Below are 23300 nucleotides of genomic sequence, written 5' to 3' on the forward strand. Positions count from 1 at the left end.
TTCCAATTGAACTGTCTATTTCTTTGTAGTTGATTGTGCATCATCAGATCCTTACTGTAATTTTGTTCTCTTTTTTATGTTTTGGAGCTTCTTTTTTTCTTTCTTTAAGTAGTTTGTCTTAATGGGGGGGGGGGGGGGTTTATGCATAATAAGATATGATGTGGTCAGTCTTATGTATAACATTCTGGTACACATTGATCTGACTGTTACAATTTTAAAAGACAAAAAAATTACTTTCCCATAGAGCAAGTCTCTATAGTGTTGTCCTTAGGGCATATTACAATGTATTTACAACATAAAAATAATTAAATCTGAAGGTTACCAGCAGTTAGAGTAAAATTTTGTTACTACACATGTAATTATATGTACTAAAAGTCACTTAGTCTATTTTCGTGTCTATGTACTTCCGGTTGACATAAAAGTTAATCGTGATCAGTCGGCCCCTATAATTACTAAGAAATGACAAACCGTTCATACAAGAAAGTTCAGGATTTTAATTTTTCCAACTGAATACCAATATCCACTACACATTCAATAACTGGTTTCGTGTATTTAGAAAGGTCCCCCAAAACATGACCTCGCAACACAGAACACGGAATCATGTTTACTGTTTTTAATAGCAGAGCCATATGGCTTCAATGTACATGTAGGCTGTAAGTTGTACCGGTAAAAATTACGATCATCACAGCATGTAGGAAGTACAAAAACATAGAACATGTTGTTTTCTCACTGAATAAAGTCACTGACACAAACTAAAAGAAGTATTGGAACCACAAACTAAGCAGTTTGAAATTCGATTCACAGATAATAAGCCGATCAAATTGCGTCATCGATTTTGACAGCCACCATTGTTATGATTGAGCTTCACTCAGTCAGTTCCGTTGAATACTGATGTCCAATTTGTACTGCATTATATAAAGGGAGCTCGTCAATAACCTACCAAATAAATAACTCAGAAACGTAGTTTAAATACCAACTGATCTGAAAATTACTGTTTAGAAAGACTACACACCGTGCATAAATACAAAATCACATGACAAAAACTTCAGCCTTACTTGTTAGTACTATTAGATGCCAGCCTTACCCGTATTGAACACATATCATCTTACAACTAATTTTATTGGCTATAATATTAGCTACATTTGAAAGGTCTCACTTGATTGGCTCACCCTTCACTATTCCCGTTTTCAAGAGACACCTCGCCAGAATCAAGGGCCACGTAGTACAGCAATGGCGTGACATCACCTGTTGGGCGACTTTCCCACCGGGCGTGCTTTTCGAAAACTATACAGCATAAGCTTTTATTGCACGAAATCATAGAAAATCTACCCTGTTTCCAAACTAATTGTAATTTTATCGCGAATAGACTATCGCAGTTGGTTGAAATAGCAAATTAAAAATGAAATGAATTTTACCGTGACCGTGAATTCGTATGGCCGCCATTTTGAATTCTGAGCTCCCTAATATACCTATCAAAAAGTCATTATCCCATCGGACTACATGCAGTGGGCATTTTAGTAATTTTTACTGGTCGTTACAGAAAGTTACTTGACTCAGGATAGCGGGCCAGCGTGTATGTCGAACCCTGTGACTCTGAGCAGGGTTTTACATAGCTGCAATAAGTGTAGCGTTTGATGTGATTTTTAGTGTTTTTTTCCTTCTTCTGTTTTTGTGACTTTTTTCGAAACATCGGAACGAAAAAAGGCACAAAAACAAGAAAAAACCCTCAAAATCACATCAAATGCTACAATTATTGCAGCTAGGTTTTACATCACTTTTGGATTATGGGGTCCTTGGGGGGACCCAAGGTCTGAAAATGTGGGGGTCCCAACTGCAAATCTGGGGGTCATTCACAAAATCAAGAAATTTATGTCTGATAAATTTCACCACCAAAAAGAATATATTCATAACTTTAAACCACATTCGGACCATTCAGAACTACATTTGTACTAGCGTCATTGCATGGTGTGGTGGCCATTTTGATCAGTAATGACTGCATATCTTGGCCTGGCTTGACACCCATGCACATGGTTCCGCAAAGACAGTTCACTTTGAAAACTAAACTCGTAAATACAGAGGACTCCCTCAATGAAAATCAGTAACAAATACACAATTCTATTAAAGAAACACTAAATTTCAACTCAAAGGTATCATGTATTTGAAATTCCTGGCACCTCTGGTCCAAAATCGACATGAAAGTTTTAAATTGCCTCCTAATGGTGAATAACAGCAGAAGATCAACAGGATGAGGCTATGACCCATTGCAAACTTCAAAGGCCTTTCAAACAAGGGGTCATATGTCGAGATTGGGTTACCCAGTCCCTCAGAATCAATTGCTGAATACATGAGGCATGTGAAAATGGCCATTTTTTTTTTTTTTTAGCTTCGTGCGTAATTGAATAAATCACATTTTCAAGGTGGTTTTTTCATTTTTTTCTCATACCTACTCAAAAATAATTTTACAGTGAAAATGAACTGTTAAATCTGAACAAAGTTATGTTATATTTATCAAAATCTGACCTCTCTTAGTGGAGATATTGTCTTTTCAATGTCTGTGTTTGGGCTGTGGTCACACACTGGCAGAAAATGTTTCGATGTCTGACACTAATTGTATAAAAAAACTCTAAAAAATGTTAAAAAATGTTCATTTCACCTCCCGGGAGCAAAGACTAAATATGTGAACAATAAAATTTGCCCTGGCATAAAAAGACTTAAGCTGGCTTCACATATCTACTTCGTCATTCCCTGTGCAAAACATAATGCACCCGAGGTACTTTTTAGAGGTTACAAACTTCAATTGCTTCCCATACAAATAAACATTAGGGATCCAAACCATTTCCCAAAATCTAGGGTAAATATACATACATTCAGTTTTAGTAGTGAGGAAAAGAATGTCATGCTGCTCTCTGTACTGTTCACAAATCTTAATCAATTTCCTTAAAGTTATGATTTGACTGAAGGACTAATCAGGACTAAGTCATTCACATAAAACAGGTGGTTGGTAATATGACAATATGCCTGCCATATGACACCCTACTCCTGCTGACTGGAATATTTTACTCAGTGTGTCCACATATATCAATATATCTTGGGAGAAATGATGCTTCCTTGACGAACCCCATTAATAACACTAAAATTTAAAAGCGGCCAATTCTGCTGAAGCCCAGTGAACAAAAAGATTAGCTACGATACCAAAATAGCAATATTCTAACTATAAATAAAGGAATTTTTCTATTGATCAGTGCTCTAAACATGGTCCAGTTGTTCACCCTATTAAATGCTTTTGTAGCATCCATAAAACAGGAAAACCAGATTTAAACTGAATGCCTTCCCTAAGGGCAAAGTTTTGAGATTCTCATAACGAACGAATAACGAACGATATTCAGTAATGAAGCAGTATCATGCACTCTTCAAATTCCGTATAATTTGGCATATACATTAACCTAAGAAAGCACACTTGCCCCCCCAAAACCTGTTACCATAGTTTTTTTTTATAGTTTTAATGACCCAGTGTTCTCCACGAGGGGTTTTTGAGGTGTACACCTCCCCTCTGTTTACAGGACCGCACTTTTGTTTGCATTCATCGCCCCTTTGTTTTGGCGTGAACGTCTTCAAGAGATTCTATTCAATGCCGTCAGTGAAGGAAGTGAACAGTGACACTGTGTCTATCATCATTTATGAACTTATTTATTGCCTTGATTATAACAACGGTAGCCCAAACAAACCCAGTAAATGTACATTGTATTACCGTCTTAGAGTAGTTTCTATGGCCGGGTAAATCAACCCAGTAATTTCCAAGCCTTCTCGTATACATAATATAGTACGCATGTACATGTATGCATGCATACGATGTCACAGCAATTTTGGCATTGTATCGATGAATACGAACAAAAACGTCAAATTTACACATGTTCTTTAGAAATAACTACTCTGGTACGGTTCCATGGTAAAATTAATGTCCTAAATGATCACGTTTGGATGCGAATTGCGATCGTAGTACCGAGGTAACTCCGATGTGGCAGCAATGTTTTAATGTTACCATACATTTGCACTGAAGGTATTCAGTTATTCTTAGCCCAAATTCGTCACATTAAAAATGTATGTATTTCCGGCAACTTTTGATGAAAAATCATTTTCCATGCATGGAAATTAAAAAGATATCAAATGTTAGAGAAATAAAGGAAAATGATTTGTTTTCAAGTAATTTTTATGAATGACATGCACATTTACAAGATGAAACCAACAACTCAAAACTAAGTGACAGCTAGCCTAGAGGTCCATACATCAACGATGCCACGTGTTGTGTGTGTAAAACATGCTTGCCAACATTACTGTAATATCGTCTGTGTAACTGTCAACCTCGTTCCTGAAATTTTTACATTGTGAATTATGTTAAAGGTTTGGAAATTGGTGATCTCAACACATTTCAGTGCATTTTAGTTTGCTGAATGGATAAAATACAAATGTAGGAGTTTTTGATTTCGAAAACTTTTTTCACTTCCTAATATTATGATCTGGAAATATGCTAATGATGTGCAAAATTTTTCAAAATCATGGAGAACCCTGTGACCAATTTGCATAATTACTAAAATTAGTGACTCCCTTATGGGAGGCATTCAGTTAAAATCTGTTTTTTTCATGTTTTCCAGCCAATTCAGTCTGCAGATGAAAGGGAAAACACAAAAGTAACTCTCCCTACATTAATTGCCACCAGTGAAGACAACTGCAAAACTAATCATGAACTAGCCTATGACATCTGCCCCACATACACACTTGCTGTAAAGTACTAAATAAAAAGAACAGTAACTGCAATGAACAGTAGATTGAGTAACATTTGCTGAGAATGCAGTGTTCGATCTAGGATACCAAAAAGGAGGGCCATTGTGGGCCCCTACCTGTGCAAAAAGGGGGCCATTTGAGAAAAAAGAGGGCCATCATTGTCCACCATGAAAGGGAAAAATCAGGACTCTCAAGATGATGAATATCACTAATTAAATGTTCCACTATGAAAACATGAAAGTTTTACATTGAAAATAAATATTCAAAGCGGGGACACGCCAAAAGCAAATTTCTTCAGACTTGTTTGACCAGGCGATACTGATAAGAAGATGGAAGTATATCATTATGGGGAAGAAGAAGAAGAAAAGTAAGGTGAATATTTTTAATATTTTTATTTCAACTTTGACAGCTTGTGTAACCTGCGCATCTGCATTGACTGAGGCACATTGAAAGTTTTTTTTGAAGTCTTGAAATTTTTACACCCTTCACCAATGGTAAATGGATTTTTTTGTTTGCTTCCTTGCAGATCCGGCAAAACATTCCATTTTCCTCGAAACAGCCAATGCCATATTGCCAACCATTTCTCCTGAAGAAGAAAACATTCGTTCAAACTCTTTATTATGTGTAAATGACTGTGAAACAAATAAATGATATATTTTTGGTCAATGATATGTCATGTCCAAAAACGGGAAAAAAATGGCACTAAATCACTCACATGATGCCCACAGTGAGATTATTAAAGACTAATGACAACCTGGTACAGACAAATCTAGCATAAGTTTCAAAAGTATTTATCAACTGTTTAATTCTCCACCTGATAAAGGTAGTGCAAAATTAAGGCACATCAAATTCATGACAGGGCTAAAAAAAAATATTCATAATTACACTGCCACTATAAATAATTGGAAGCAGATTGCAAATATTCTATTACAACTGCAACTAAACCGAAAATAAAAACACTACATTGTTAATTCTACCAAGAATGCCTCTTCATCGATTTACTACACTGAATTTATCTCTTGGCATTAACTCTACGTTACATGAAGCAAAACATTTAAAAGGAAATATACCAATATTTACAATGATCGGTCTCACAGGGATTCGGATATTTGCCGTAACATTTGTTTCGGAAAAGTTTTCAAAATGCAAACATGGACTTCTGATTTTCACCAGATTATCAAATACCTAAGCACAAAATTTCTCGTAGTCCATCTAAGCACAACATTTCTCGTCGTCCATCTAATCACAAAATTTCTCGTACCCTGGATGGACTAACTCTGTTTTACTGTGAATCGATTCACGAGATAAATGTGGGACAATATCGAGGAAACAATGTTTAACCCTTTCACCACCAATGGCCTCATGGGATTGTGTGTTGTCCACCAGCCCCCTCACTAACATAATGTGAGAGTGAGTGTGGTGTAATCAAACTGATATAAAAATACTTAGAGTTGCTTATTTTTAAAATATAAGGTATCATTTGAATGGAAAATAAATTTTCTACATCATAGTAGCAAATACATACATTCAAGTATCACACACATAACCGAAATATGGATTAATGTAATAAAATATTAATAAAACAAACATAGGTTGTTTATTTATTGACATATCACAAATAAACAAAATATTTATTTTACAAACAAAATTCAAAATACCAACATTTATGTTCCTACAAAACTTCTGTATACTGGTTAAATACGAGGTTAAATAGTCAAAATCGGCGAAAATTTGTCAGAAAATGTTATTTTTAGTTGTAATAAATTTGAGCGAAAATAATTAACGGCTCACTAATCCGATTACAACGCAATAGTCAGTCCCGCACCGGCAATCAAAGGGACAAAAATATCTGAAGTCATCGCCCCAATACCTTCTGAAAAATCAGTTTGTGTAATTATATATCATTATTTGACAGAACAACAAAGAATTATCACCAAATTTATCCTCAAAATCAGTAAAAAAATGCCCCCAAGTTGGTAGTTTATGAGTCCAAATCAGGACGCCAACGTGACGCTTTTCACCGACATGCTTACCCACGAAAGCAAATATGCAGTCGGGACTTTGAAGTTACGTTGTGATAATCTGATCCTTCCATATACTGTATCGAGTTCACTCAGCCATCTCCTTGTACAAAACATCGTATTCATAGTCAAAATTGAGTGGAAATTTCTACGAACAGCACCTTTATTTACATTGCAAACGATGTTAGGGTAGACAGATTTTGCTTTGGCGTTGTTGAAATTTGAATTTTACATTGAAAAACTCGCGTAAAAAATCGCCCTTATATCGAGTAAGTTTCCATCCACTGACCTCTACAAACTGAGCTAATACAAATACAAGTCATTGAGCCGTAACAAAAAGAAATAAAACCCAAATAATCCACGATATAGCCCAAAATTACCCCCAGGACGTTAGCATGGGCGTCGGCACGGTCACTAGATTGTGTAAATTTGAACGACATACAAGTACAATGTGTTCCCTAAATACTTGTATTCAATGATGTATTTCAAGTCAAATTCTTTCGAAATATCCAAAGATAATGACATAATTTATATCGTAGGCCATGTTATGAGAGCCGTTAATTACTTCCGCCATGTTGAAATTCAATTTCGTGAGCGAAAAACGCACAAAAAATTACGATCGCTCGTCATTTGGATCGTACTCCAGATACCGTTCACTGTCATGCTTTCAAAATGGCTGTGTAGATAAACAAGGCTAATACGCATGTGTGGAACCAGTTATGGCAGCAAATTTTGCAACAATAGCTGCCGTTAAACGGCTTAACGGCGAGGTAGGTGAATGAACTTTGGCGTTCACGCAATAGCGGGAATTGGTGGGTGCCCTAGAGCGTTCCCGCAATAGCGGGAATTGGTGGTGAAAGGGTTAATGTCATTGCCGACCTACCTGGGGATGACGAGTCGACAGTGACCCAACGCGACGTCTGTCTTCCTTCCCGTTTCGTCCTGGCATGCTGATGCCTCGACTGTCAGGGCTGCATCGGCGGAAACTATTTCCCATTCAGCTGGCTTCGGTACATGTAAAAAGACAGAGAGCAACCGCTGGCGTTTCGCCATTGCGGCCCTCAACGCTAGTACTTACTGACTGTGAGCGTCCATTTTGAAAATGAAAAGCATGTGATTTGCATACGCTGACCTGAGATGTAGACTACCCTCAGCCCCGATTACCCAACTACCTTTGCAGTTACATCGTTTATATGCATTTGTATAGATAGATGTGAAGTTACAAAGAGGGATGGGTAATTAATTTTCGGTATGAGGTATATTACGGCGAGTTTCGAAAAGCTTCTGACCTGTCAATGTTGTATACATACGGCGTATGCAAACTCCAAATTGTTGCGTCCGAAAAGGCGCCCAGACTTTAAAAATAGTGGCCAATCGGATTTTTTAAGTGCAAATTGCGCAATGGCGCGGCCTAGATCGAACACTGAGAATGTAAAATTTTTTTTTTAAATTGCATCGTCGCACAGCTTTAGACAACATTTCCTGACCAGAAACAATTTTTTTCTTTTTATGGCCTACTGAAAATATGCCAATAACTTATTAAAACTAAATGCCACATCAATAATATTTTCAGGAAAAATGCGCTTTGGTATCGCAAATGTACCGTATGTACCACATTATATAGAATTTGAGGCATGCATTCTTGAGATATAGCCTAATTTATAGAAAACCATTAATTTCATAAATTACTTATTAATATTCATTGGATGTTTACCTGAACTTTATCAGTTCTTGTCACTACCCTACGGAACACGTGTACTAAATTTTGTTTGAATTGAGCCAGTCGTTTTTTAGAAAATGGTGATACAGTTGCACCACTTTAGTCTTTGTTGTGGCCTATAGAAAATATGCCGATATCTTATCAAAACTAAACGCTACATCAATAATATTTTCAGGACAGATGCACTTAGGTATTGCAAATGTATGTACCAAATTATATTGAATTTGAAGTATGCATTCGTGATATATAGCCTAATTACCAAAAACCATTAATTACGCAAATTGCTCATTAGTATTCATGGCATGTTTGCCAAACCCTAATCAGTTCTTGCCATTACCCTATGGAACATGTCTACCAAAATTTCGTTTGAATTGATCCAGCCATTTTGGTGATACAGACACACACACAGACTTTTCCACCCCTAATACAAAACCTTCCTTATAAGGTAAAATGGTGAATTGTGTACATTATCGAAGATACATGACCGATCAAGTGGTGAAGAAAAAAAACTAACGGGCTACAAGCAAGGGTAATAGAGAATTAAAGTGTAGTTTATTCTAATCCCTGGCCTACAGTGGTATCCATTTTTCAATAGAACTCACAGCAAAAAGTAGCATATGTACAACGGTGTAGCAATGGGCGATTCAATAATTCATGTTCTGACTTAGCCGAAAAAAACAACAATAATCTCACAATATTTGAATTCCCGTGTCAAAATCCTTTCAAAAAATAACTTATTATATATTAATAAATTAAGTTTGCAAGGAACAAGCAACTTCAACAGAGCATAACTCATCTGAAACTGCAGTGATTTTGATTCTGATTGCGTGGCGGTCTTTGTTTGTGGTCATAGACTACACTTGCTAACCTTTGACCTTTTCCAATAGAAACTCAAAAAAACGTAAAGACCCGAAGTATCATTTTGCACAGTGTTTGACAGTCTTCAGAGAGAGTTTAAAACAAAAGGCATGCTTGAAGGGTGGCCATGACAGTAGGAAGAGGGATTAAGATCCCCATTCACATCTAATACAATAGACATTGCTAGTCTGTTCTCTATAGTTGTCTGCAGAAACATCAACAATTGAATAGACCATATTCTTAAATGGCGGCTGAGATCTCGCACAATGCGAGAGTTGCGTGTGATCTACTGCTTGGACTGCATTCACTTTGCATTAGTTGATCAACAATGGGTGATAGAATAGTGTTTGATGAACGATCAAAACCCAGCGTAACATTTAAAACTCTCAAAAGATGGAAGGCATCAGAACTCAAAAGCTATTTAGAAGACCATGGCCTGCCAACATTTGGAAGAAAAGATTGTTTGATTGAGCGAATTTGCATAATTCCTTCGTTTTGGGAGGAGGGGTAAGCGTCCATTTCGTTTTGCATGTGTCAAACTCGCTATGAGGATTTTAAATTCTAACTAAAATGGAATCAAAAGATGCAACGCTATTTTTCTGGCCTAGAAAAAATGACAGTCAGAAACTTTGCCGACATACACGGAGAGAGATGCATGTTGTTCTAAAATAACCATATGGCCAAGTAACCGACCTGGCCAGGGAGTGATGTACAGTAAATCAGTGGGTTTGTTTAAGGCCGATAAGCCGGTAAATGTTACCAGGGTTCAATTTACCGGAGTTCCCCACGGGTGTGGCCATGAAACATCGGAAAACTTATAAAATGCTTTGAAAATGGTGTTTTACCTAATAAAAAGCAAGTTAACTTCATAAAATACCTTCAGCATGATGATAATTTTTTTGGAAAAACCATGCATAGTCTGATTGTATGTTTTGCTTTCCACCATAGTACTGCTAATCGATTAATTTTATTTTGATAAATAATGTACCCTGTCGCAATGAACGTAAAAAGAGGCAACACTAATGTTGCAATTTTCGTTGTCATTGTTGTGTCTACCTGGAACATTACTGCACAGGTTCATATGGACACACCACAGTACACTCAACAGGTCATGCTCCCACATCAAAAAAACTCACTGTCACACATGTCTAGCCATACATGTAGTTGTCTTCAACATGTTCAGATTTTTTTTTACAAAAACAATAACAGTCGGAGACGATACGGCAAGGCACCATTGTAGGGTTTCAGTGAGCACAGGTCGTTTTTTGAAAGAAAATGAAACCGCTTTGTGTAACTGTGTGGATGGGAATGAAAGTCAAAAGAAAATGAAAAAAAGCGAGTATATATTTTCAAGTAGGACAGTTAGCTGACAAAACTTTCTGCTTTATATAGACGACTTCGCTAAGATTTTGAAAGGTCAAAGATTATACTGTGACGACACTTGCAATGTCTGAACTATTAAACTAAAAGGAAAAGACAGGGGGAACTTAGCGTTCAATACTGAAGTAGCCATGGAAAATCTTACTTTCAAAAGTTTCATTTTTTTTTTAAAAAGAAGCAAATCATAGACATAACAACTTTGAAAACCATACAGATACCATGTAGATATCGATTTTGGAGCACATGTAATTTGCATGACCTTACTTCACCCATACTTATCAACATGTAAACTAGCATCACATTCTGTTACTGTAAAAACAACAACAACTACTACTACTAGTAGTACTACTACTACTACTACTATTATGTAGACAGGCAGTAGCAGAGCTCTTCGAGGAAATAAATGATGTGATTCGTTTTTTTTTACATGATTTCAAACCATGAATACGTGTTTAAGAAATCAACGTTTGAAATTACGATACTTTGGAATTTAGTGTTTAGGGTGTTGATATCGAAATTCGAACATTCGTTTTTTGAAACGCAATCAAAATCAAACCAATAACAATGTTTCACGTTTCAACGTTTACTGGAAAGGTAGGGGGCACCATTTACTCATACCAGCTGAAGTTTCTTTGAAGTTTGCAATTTGGCGCCATGTTTATTTAAAATAATGTGAAAGCAAAGATCAAAGAAAAGCGAAAACAACAAGTAACAGGTACATGTACCGTCCGAATATGAACATATCCTGTTGGATGTCCTAAATATACAAATAAATTTAATTTGTAATCCATGTCTGGAGTGGGACCTTATTTCAGGCACATATTGACTGCTGACACCATCCATCCATCCATAGAGTGACAGTTTTTTGTACATTACACATTATTTTTAGATATTGGGTTATTGTCAGCGTTATTTTTCAAAAATAATCAAATGTATTTTTGTGACGCCATTCCGACAGTGTTATTCGTTTAAATATTTGTGTGTTGTGTGGCCTAGATGGAAATTGGAACATTCCTATTCCAACCCAGAACAGAATTGTACATTTTCTCACACCTACAATGTAATCAGCACAAAAACCCCCCCAACCCTTTCCAGCACATTATGGCTGAGTCGACCTATAAATAAACGTTACGTTTGTGTAACTGTTAATGAAAACAAGGTTGTTGTGTTACCGGATTTCTGTGCGATTGACCTGTTACATGTAAGGCTGTTAGTACTACAAGCTTAGAACACAGGTAGTAATAGACTTGACACAGTGTAGCAAAAGATCAAATTTTATTACAATACTGTACGTTCACCCACTGATTGAAAGTAAGTCATTCGTCATCTAGTAATTAGTTTTCAGTTCTTATCCTAAATCGCACAGATCTATTTGTGGTGTTAGACTTCATAAGGCTGAGCAGTGAAGATAGCGATGCAAATTCGCATCTATAGGTGTGATTACCTCTCAACCTGGACGGTTTTCTATCGATTTATTGATTCAATATACCCTAGGTGTGATTACCTCTCAACCTGGACGGTTTTCTATCGATTTATTGATTTATTATACCCTAGGTGTGATTACCTCTCAACCTGGACGGTTTTCTATCGATTTATTGATTTATTATACCCTAGGTGTGATTACCTCTCAACCTGGACGGTTTTCTATCGATTTATTGATTTATTATACCCTAGGTGTGATTACCTCTCAACCTGGGCGGTTTTCTATCCATTTATTGTGCCACGTCATGTGCCTGATGATCAAAGGGTATTAACAAAGACGTTATTCAGTGCCCACTAACAGCTCAAGAAAGTGAAACTTTGTTCATGTTTTGATTTCTGATGGGTTCCAAAACACGAATGTTAAAAAATTGATATCAACATCCAAAAAACAACTTCAAAATTACATGTATTTCTAAATTTTGATTGGTATATGTATTCATGATTTGAAATTACGTAAAAAAAAGAATCATATCATGTCTGGATAGATTTGGATTTCACTTGGGTGTCATTAGTCACGCACCATGTACACGTAAAAACGGACTGTTTTGAGACTTTGTCACTGCCCCCCCCCCCCCCCCCCCCATCCATGAGCAGTGGACTTGCCCACATTGAGACCACATGTTATTACATGTACATTGCGTCATGTGTTGTCAGCTAGTGAAACCCTTTCTGACCCAATCTCTGCAAGTTTGATGGGTACGGAAATATTGGACATCACTTTCATTTAGATTAGAATTCAATAATTGGAAATTAGAATGTACCATTTTGTCACCTAAGTAGTGTCGGTGAACAACACGAGCCGAGATGTCACATGTTTGACATGGCCTCTAAACTTGAACTAAAGTGTCGTAGATGGTGGTATTGCTAACGTTTATTTCAGCACTCACAGCAAGTTGATCGATCAACTGATGTTGATTCAATCCTTCTATTAATGTGAAAATCAAAAGTTCGATCACCTAAAATAATTATTAAGCAATAGTTTAGTACAAGTAATTCCAAACAGATTTGTAGATATTTTCAAGTGATAGTTGAAACACGGTCGCCGTCAATGTGTTCATCACTGTCATGGTGTGACAGTCAAAATCAATGTGCATAAAATACGGAAACGTGCAAATAAAAACGATTTGATAGAAACAACTTGAAGGCTAAAAAGCATGAGAACTGGTAAATACAATTTTTAGTTGAAACTATGTTTTGCAGAGACAGTAAAACGTTTTACAATTTGAATTGCAAATCGAGTTTGTTGTGTTTATTGATGTCATGGTATATGATACCTTGGAGTAATTATTCAGACAGTATAATTACTCCAAGATGATACATACATTTTGTACATGTAGGACAGGTCGTTGTTGGAAGGTTACTAAATTCAATCCACGTCGATTTGAAAAACAAAGTTGCAGTGGTCATACTGAATGTAGACGCTCTGAGTGACAACCCACGCTATACTGTGTCTTTCAAGTTACACAATGGTTTCCTTTCAGCGTTTGCCCCCCCCCCCCCCCCCCCCCCCCCCCCCCCCAAAAGCAGAAACTCTCGCATTTTGTGAGATCTTGTCTGCCATTTAAGAATATGGTCTATTGTCAATAGTGTCAGGAGAGGCCAAATTTGGGGTGTTCAAAGTGAGAAAAATTCACATGTCATCCATCCCCTGCCACTGCTTAGCGACCGCCATAGTTTTCCATTTATAATTACCATTTAACCAGCGACACTAAAAATGTACATTCCTGCCATTTTCGCGCTAGCACACTGCAGACTGAACACTCCCTATTTTGTTTCCTTTACACGTATACACCTTCACTGGACAATCACGTCTCAGACGCGCTCACGGCTCAGTAAATTAAATTTAGCATAGTCAAAAAGTATGGTCATATTTACTACACTGCAAACCGGAATACAAATTTCAAACTTAGTGTATCATGTACATGATGTTCAGTACGATAATATATGGTATTATGAAAACCATAGTTACATAATTTCAATATTTCATAGAGTCGTAAACATTCATATGCCTGGCATACTAAAATATGCGGCCGCCGAGTGAAAGACGGAAACCTTAACATTTTTCCTGAATGGGATTGAAATTTGAAAAAGTAAAACGATAGAGTTTTAGGGCGACATAGTGAGACATGTCATCTCAAATATTGGTTGAAGTAACAGAAAAATAAAAAAGTTAAACGGAGGGGTTTTATGAGGTGACGAGTATCCACGGCGATGTCATGATTTTGCGTAATTTCCCATAGACCACAATGGCGTTTACTGAATTCAACAGGGTGTGAACTTCTCGTCGGTTCAATTTTTTCAAATTTCGACCTATGATTTTCAAATTTTGCATCCATTTTCAGAGTATAATAGGCTAAATTCGTATCTTTTTAGAATTTTGAATTAATACCCTATATTATTGTAATTTGTATTTGAGTATGATTTTATCGTAAAGTATTCTTAGCTGTTGACAAAACTAACGATATTTACGCCAACACACATCTTTAAAGTAGGCTTGAAATTACGAAAATAGGTCAGTAAATGTTATAAAAAGTACGAATTACAAGGGCACTTCATCCTAAAATCAAAACTACCAAATGTTGGCTGATATATGTAAGATATAAGGTCCTAACACGACAAAATATCAAGGAGTGTAAATGATAAACACACCAACTTTCCACTGTAACTCAACAGTGGATGTATCGATCGATATTCTTTTCACTGGAAATTGATACAATGTTACGACATGTTGGCTGGTCGTCTCTAAAAATAACGGCACCAAAAATCCACAATGCAGCACAGACATAAATAAAGGACTATTGCAAGAAAATTATCCAGCTTAGGCATCTCCCTGATTCATAAACATACACTGGCACAATAATATAGGGCCTGTTGACATACATGTATATCTCATGCGGCAAGTACGAACAAAATCGTTGTAAACCAGACGGTAATATACAGCCTTATGAATATTCATTAGTTGCTTGTCAAATATGACCCCGTTGTTGACCTTTCAGGCACAGTCGGCGCTTCGCAGAATAGGAAACAAATAGGTACCGATTCGTCCCGCAGTGGCATATCAGAAAAGTGCATTTCTAATATAGTTGATATTTTATTGCAAGTTCTGGATAATATAATCCAAGAGCAGTACAATGTACATTGCATCCAATGATCTCATTTATCTAAAAACAATTTAAATAATTGATTTTCCTCTTTTTTGACAGCATGGAGGTGGTATTATTACAAGTAAACTGGATCAACATTGTACCAAGTAAGTTGTAAGTCCACTTCGAAGGCCATAATAAGGTATTATATATAGGTATTATGCTAATAATGACCCGTATCCGTCCGTCCATGGACAATCATATTTTGGACCCTTATGTCTCCACTTCAACCAAGCGTGGCACACATGTCAAATACTACATGTATATGGTACATACAAATTACAAAATGTATGTCACAGGAAATTGCTGTATAACTTTGGATGCGTTGTACCCAGAGACAACATTCAGATACCAGTGCCATATAGAAGTGAACTTTCAATTTGAATGCTTTAGCTTTGACCTTGACCTTCATGTACGAGGTCAAACAGCAAATTGCTCAATGACTTCAGCAGTTGTATGGCTAGAGACACTGTTTAAATATGTACACTTGGAAGCTTTTAATTTAGACACTTACTTTGACCTTGACTTTCATCTCATCAATAAATTTAGTAGTTTTGTTTATACATTAGTAAGGTCATGAACAGGAACATTTCACTCATTAGGGATGGCCCTCACTGAATTTCTTGGGAGATGTGAGTTTCTACTTGAAGAACTATCCAGTAGAAATACAAATAATTATTAGCACAACTGAACTGATGAGGTTCAGTAGTGTTATAGGCATGGCAAATGCCTGTGTGTGTGTGTGTGTGTGTGTGTGTGTGTTAACAACTTAAAAAGTCAAAAACTGCCAGACCGATTGCCATGATATTTGGTGGGTATACTACCTTGGGTGTCTAGTTGGGAAATTGTTCAAATCAACATGATCTTACCACCGGTGTGTGATTTGGGTCAAAATATATGGTTTTTGGTCAAGAAACTTAAAGGCCCGTATCGACTATAAAAGGAGGATTACAGTAGGGACGCTCATTTATGCAAAGCCTCTCGTACGCCTAACATCGCCTGGGTGCTCCAAGAAAACTGTCAAAATCACGGCTATTTCCCGAGCATTTACTCTAAATGTATCCCAAAATGAATTATAAATATGTAGAAGAGGTGCCTGTGTGAATTGTTTTGTAAATTATGATGATCTGGGAGCGAAATTTGATGTATGTTGTCATGTGGTATGTGGCGAAATGTTAGGTTAGAAGCGTCCAAACAGCTGTCACTCAGATACTGTGTAAACGTTTGCGTAACTCCCTGGGGGGTTGGTAGTATCTCGATAATCAATTCGCTAGATTATTTACCTCTACCTACCATAATAACATAACGGTAATGATCAAATCAGAAGTACGGTCCGGCGACAAGGCAAAAGTATACAGTGGTAGAAATGTGACTATTTTGTGTTTGTTTGTTTGTTTGTGTGTGTGTGTGTGTGTGTGTGTGTGTGATTGTCTTTCTGTTTGGGTTTTATTTTTTGGTAATGGGAGTACCATTTACACATACAGTAGAAAACCAATTAGAAAGGTGTTTTGATCTGAAATTCGAATAAAATTGCTAACAAATGACAACACCGACATACGCAAAACATGAATGTGTAGTTTAGGTAAGGTACACTCTTTTTGGAGGATGTGGTGGCCCTGAAAAGGGCCGTTTGGTTTGTGGCTTTTCAGCCGTTCGGTTAGACCGAGCTTACGCCCAGCTATGACCTCTGTACGGCACACCGGGTAAATTTGGATAAAGAGACCGTACCTGCGAAGTGACGCATTTAGGCATCACTTCCCTACGACTGATGGCAACATCATCAGCCTGCATTAGTTGCTGCTTCCTAAGTAAGTAGCGTGGATCGTTCCACGCATTTCTTCGGTCGAGCATATTCCAATACTTTCGGTAGAGCCGATGGCGAACCAAAACATTTTCGTCACAAGGTTCCTGGCCCATACCAAGCCAGTCTTGTCGGTATGTTGTGACACACGGGTAGCAAAGGCAGTGCGGACATTCGTTTTGATGCAAAGCAATGTCGTTGTTTTGATCTTGCAGATCGTCCCTGACCCTGATACCACTGTCATTGATGGCCGAGGCCTCGTCACCGATATCAATACCACTGTCGTTGCTGGCCGAGACCTCTTCAGTTGACTCAACAATGCCAGTGTTGTCAAGGTCGGGTGACTCGGAATCAATAACCAGTTCCCATCCGGAGTTTGCAAAGAGAGCCTTGATAGCGTCCCTTTGAACTTCATTGACGGCAATCAGTATCTTGCTGCTCATCTTGATGACAAACTGGAACTGACGTTGCAACTGAGTAAAACGACAGTTTCCAAAAAAAGTGGCAATCGGTTTTGAATTGCAAATTTGAAATGGAAAGCGCTTGAATATCGGTGTGTCTAGGAACATTTACACCTATTATTCATATTATTCATAAACAGGAAGTTGAGCAAATCGAAACCCTTCTTTTACCTCATGTGTAAACCCGGAAATAATGACATCCTATTTTACGTGGTTTTGGCATTTGCATTGAAGGCTGAAAATCGGTACACCCTGTTACACATACCGAGCGTGCCAAATCACACAATAAATTCAAACTCCCCCGAAATAATAACGAACCTGTAAATCTTTTTTTTAAAGAAGTAAATTTTGGGGTTTTTTCCGCCCATTATCTGCGTATTATTTTGAATTGATGACATGTAACCATAGACCCTACACCAACGTTGGTGTAGGGTCTATGATGTAACAAAGCATTCTTTTTCACCATGTCGTTGGAAGTGGCAGTATGTCGATCATCTCAATCTAAACTGAGCATGACGTCAACCCGACTTTCCGTGTTATGATACACATAGTACATGCTGCATCAACAGAAAATAATGTAACGCGTCTGGACAAAAATATACAAGGAAAGAAGGCAGAATACTATTCAAAATGGTACCGAAACAGATTTTTTGGATCATGAGTTTCAATTGCAAAAGTCTTGTAGCTGTAAGTGCAATTGTCTTCGGCTCCACCCTGCCACGTACGTACATCCCTGGCGTACAGCACACCCTGTTATATTCATACGCTGTCGTCCAAGCTCCATATTTTGATTCACTGTACAGTGGTAAAGTTATAAAATTGGCCCGTTCAACCCTTTCGGGACATTGCAATGAATGATAAACAAAACAGCGATTTACTTCAGACAGTTCCTTTGCCATCGCTAGTGCATTGTTGTGTGATACGTCAACACAGCTGTCTCCCCGGTACATTTGTATTCCGATCTTTGAACAAACATACAAAAGGTTCTTTTTCGTGAAATTCATTCTTTTATTTATAAAACTATATGTGTTACATAATTATGACACATTACAATGAAACAAAATTACCACCTCTGTCGAGTCAAAAGTGTTATATGCAGTAGACAACTGCCATCCATTGTCTATGGTATAATACGCACACTGCACAGTCGCTGTATACTGTGTCGGCCGAACTTTCAAGCTCAATTTTCAAGCTCAATTTCAAGCAAATTTAGTGAAATGTTTCTAGAAGTGTTATTCTGCAGATTTTCTTTAATATTTTTTGACACAATTGGTCCTAACAATCATGACCACACCCATAGCAACAGCAGAATGGTGTATTTCATAAATATAACAAGGATTTGTTAATAGACAAGTGAACAAGCATTCAAAAATGTATGTAAATATGCCTAGCAACAAGACCACGCCCATAGCAACAGCCAAATGATCACACACATATTGCAAAAAATAACAACAGGGATTAATAGACAAGTGAATAAACATTCAAAAAATGTATGCAAATATGTCTAGCAACATGACCATACCCATAGCAAAAGCGAAATGATCGCCTACATTTCAAAGATAACAACCGGGTTGGATAGACAACTGGATTGTCCAAATGAACACCTATACCTAGCATGGATCAGCTTGTAGGTAAACATTTTTAAAAACTACAGTTGTGCCATTGGTGCTATTTTTCTTAGGAAAGCTGGAATTATATGGAATTTACGTTCCAAACTCTAAAAGTATATAATCTATACATGAAGATTTTGCATTTGTGGGAAGCTGAAGTTGAAGATTTTAGAATTGAAATGAATGCATTTGGTGGCCCCCCTTAGACCATCATTATGCTAAAAACATGAAAAATTTGAGTTGATATGTGTGGATTTTCTGTTTCAAACATTACAATATCACTTTACCATTGATCTATAGTATTATTGAGATATAGATCCATGATATTACTAGAATGAGAATGTTGTTCACAGTTCTGTATTGTAACCCTTTCTAAGTCTCTTAAAGTGTACATGCAAAGGTTGATAATTTTTTTCGTAATTATGTTTATTTTGCCATAAAAATAAATGAATTTGCATTCATACTTCTAATTCTTGTGCGCATTGGCAAGAAAGTCGCCAAAATACTTGCCCCCTTAATCCCCTGTGCTTCGACTAACTTCGGCACCTCAACCAGCTCACGAAAGGTGTTGAGGTCCCACGTGTTACAAAAGCCTTCTAAGCCTTTGTGTAATGTTTACTTATGAATTACTAATTACCCTTGCTATATATTATTATCTGTAACTGTATATATTGTGGTGTACCAGTTTAGTCTTCCGACAACAATGGTTCCTTGGTGTTTTGTCGGCAGCACCCGCAGTGAAACGATCACCCTACACACATTTCCGAGTGATATAACTGAGTAGGTAATAATGGGTGAAGGCAGTTGAAACCACGTGTAAAAACTGGACAGTGATGCCATACAGTGAAAGCCGGTAATGCTACCTGGGCCGGGGTTCTCCACGCCACCCTTGAAGCCATGATCAAAGCGAAAAAAAGGGAAACAAATAAAATATTTTGAAATGATGTTTTCAAGAAAGCAAGTTAGCTTCATAAAATGTTTTCAGTACGATAGCATTTTTTTGGAAACAATGCGTAGTCCGGTTGTATGTTTTGATTTCCATGTTGCTGGGAGTCGTTTTCATCGCAATCATATCAAAGTAAAAAGACGCAACGCTCATTATAATGTTGCTATTTTTTTTTCCGTTGTTTTGTCTACCTGAACAATTACTGTGTCATGCCAATCACATGTCCAAAGTGGATGCACACAGCAAAGTACAGTCAGCACTTCATGCTCCCAGGTCAAATAACTTCCACAACGTAAGACATGTCTATCCATCAAAAACTCAAACAAAAATGGTCGGAGACAATACGCAATACACCACAGTACGGCCGGCTTCAGTGAACACGGGCCGGGCCGTGCTTTGAAAGAAAATGAAATCACTTCATGTCACTGTGTGGATGGTAATGAACGTAGTAAAAATGAAATAAAGTGCGTGTACACATACATTGTAGCTTTCAAGAGGGATGGTTATCCAACAAAACGTTCTGATCTAATGAATTTGTGGGTCTACTTTCGCGAAGATTTTGAGGTCATAGATCGAATGTACTGTTACTAGTATGACACATACTACATCTGAACAACTTGAGAGAATATTTTGGGAACTCTTGAAGCCATTCTCATCCGATCTCTGTATGTTCGATGGGTACGGAAATATTAGATAATTTTCGTTTTGATTAGATTGTCTGCAGGAGCTGTTTTCCACCCATTGAATAGTTATGTTAACAGAGGACGCTGATAACACCCTTCACTTTATGTAAACAACACGGTTTCACTAGGACGTAAACAATAGCTTGATGGTCCATGTTGCGGTACAAGACAGCAAGGCATAGTCAGAAAACAAGCACTAAACTTGCATGATGGATATTTAAACACAGGTATACTATTACAATGTACACATACATGTAATGTGTACTAGCCATGACTACATTTGTCTGTGAAATTTACATAAAAAAAAAACCTTATAAAACAGTGTCATTCAGGCTCTGTGTGATGGACCACTACTTCCTCACTCATTCACTACCAGAGGAACTATCGTTACTGCCAGCGGTCGGTTTGAATGAATTTGGCTAAATCACACCATCAGATGTTAATGCTGGAGTGTATTGCTCTACGCTTGAGGAATCTGACCAATATTCAACGTCGGGTTCTGGCGAAAACGGGTTGTGAAGTTGACCTTCTGGTTCGACCATAATGGCTTTGAATGTAAAGATACACTGACGAACGCGTTTGTGTTCCTGCAGTGATGTTATAAAGTTCCAAACGCTGTCCTATCCATATGCAAATGAGAGGTACTTACCTGAAGGTGCTCTGTGGCTGAGCCGAGTGCCTCATTTTTCGCGCAATTTCTCGAATTATATTGTACTATTACAAACCCGATTTCCTTTATTTTTATGGCAAAGTAAACATAATTACGAAAAAAATTATGAACCTTTGCAGTACACTTTAATAGCCCAAACATAACACATTGGCACATGTACTATGCTCATGAACATAATTAAAAGTTTTGTACTTTTCAACTCAAAGAAGTCAAAAATGGGTTACAATTCATTCAAATATTAAAGTTGAGTCACAACTTGAAAGGTAATCTGTGTAAATACAATCTCTCAAGTCACAGTTGGAGTACTTCTCATTTTTTCAGTTAGTTCGGTCATAGTTTGGTTGAGAACGCTCTAAAGTTTGAAATTCCGCAAAGACAATCGACTAGCAGCCAGAAATTTGAAGTGTAGTACTCTAGTAATCGTTTTGGAGACATGTTTTTGATGAAATATATCATTTTCTGTGAATACATAAACCGCGACAATAGAGGTAGTTATGATGTAGTTACGATAACATGCCTCATCCTGATCAATGAAAACAGCCTAACATATTAAAACGTGAAAAAAAGCATCAATAAATTGACTCAAAATTTCAAGAATTATTTCTGACTGAGAGAAATCGGGTTACAACCGTGATGAATGAAACACTGTACTCAAAGCGTACTGCAACAATCGCAAACAATGGACAGCTTACGCAATCAATTCTTCTTTTCATGCCATAGAACAACAAAATACACAACAAGACTATGTATGCATTTACCTAAAATACTTAACTATATATCTTGTTGGGGTCTTCAACCAGTGTTGCAGCCAGCCTTTTGAAAGAGTGGGACATGGTGTCCCGAGACTTTCATTTTTCTGGGTCATCATAAATTTTTGGGGGACATTATAAAAAAAGCGCCAATGGGGTTTTAGCGCAACTGTACAGGTTTTAAAAATATTTACCCATATGCTGATCCATGCTAGATATTTGCTGAATGATTATGCAGTTGCCTGCCCAACCTTGTTGTTATCTATGCAATACAAAGTATACGTGATCATTTGGCTAGTGCTATAGGTGTGGTCATGTTGCTAAACATATTTGCATACAATTATAGTGTGGGTCATCAATGACCCGTCACTTCCAAAATTGTGGGTCAGGTCCAAAAAATGTGTGGCAAATGACCCAAAAACCCCCTCTGGCTGCAACACTGCTTCAACCAGTTGTAAACTTCGAAATGGTCGGAAAATTTAGTCAAAAACATGTCGGACAGCTAGCAACTCTCAACGAGTCACAGTGATGGTGAGTGTAAACAACTCGAAAACGGACAGGAAATGCTTATTTAGCTTAATGTATGCAAACAAACATCGTACAATAAACATTTAGAGATCCTTTGATGTTTACCGCAGTTGCGTATCCTGTGGGTGGAGGGTCTATGCTTAAATAAATCGTGTAAATAGCATAATTGTAGGTCATCGCTGATAATGTGACAGTGGTTTTCATGGGTCTTTTTCTGCACTTTTACCAGAAAATAGTTCTTTGGAAGTATTTATTTCTGTTTTAACAAGAGGGCGCTGAGAAATTACAAGAGGCTACGTTCTCCCTTTTACCTCGTGCAGGGAGAACACTGAAATAGCACTCAACTTTGAAATATTCCTCATTATGATTAACGACCTGAAACCACAAACTCGGTCACTTGTATGTAAGTTCATGGATGATACCACTTTGTCCGAAACTTTATCAACGAGTAATATGCAACAGGCAATAA

At 37.3% G+C, this 23300-nt stretch overlaps 1 protein-coding gene across 1 annotated transcript in view; it reads left to right on the forward strand.

Moving 5' to 3' along the window:
* LOC144439023 (uncharacterized) overlaps positions 1-23300 on the forward strand; it is a 131689-nt gene that overhangs the window by 10662 nt on the left and 97727 nt on the right. Inside the window, exon 2 of the mRNA XM_078128264.1 lies at positions 15444-15490. Coding sequence (XP_077984390.1) covers positions 15444-15490 — 47 coding nt within the window. The remainder of the gene's footprint in view (positions 1-15443; positions 15491-23300) is intronic.

The sequence above is a fragment of the Glandiceps talaboti genome, chromosome 8 (assembly GCF_964340395.1).
Source record: "Glandiceps talaboti chromosome 8, keGlaTala1.1, whole genome shotgun sequence".
In the NCBI taxonomy this organism is placed as follows: domain Eukaryota; kingdom Metazoa; phylum Hemichordata; class Enteropneusta; family Spengelidae; genus Glandiceps; species Glandiceps talaboti.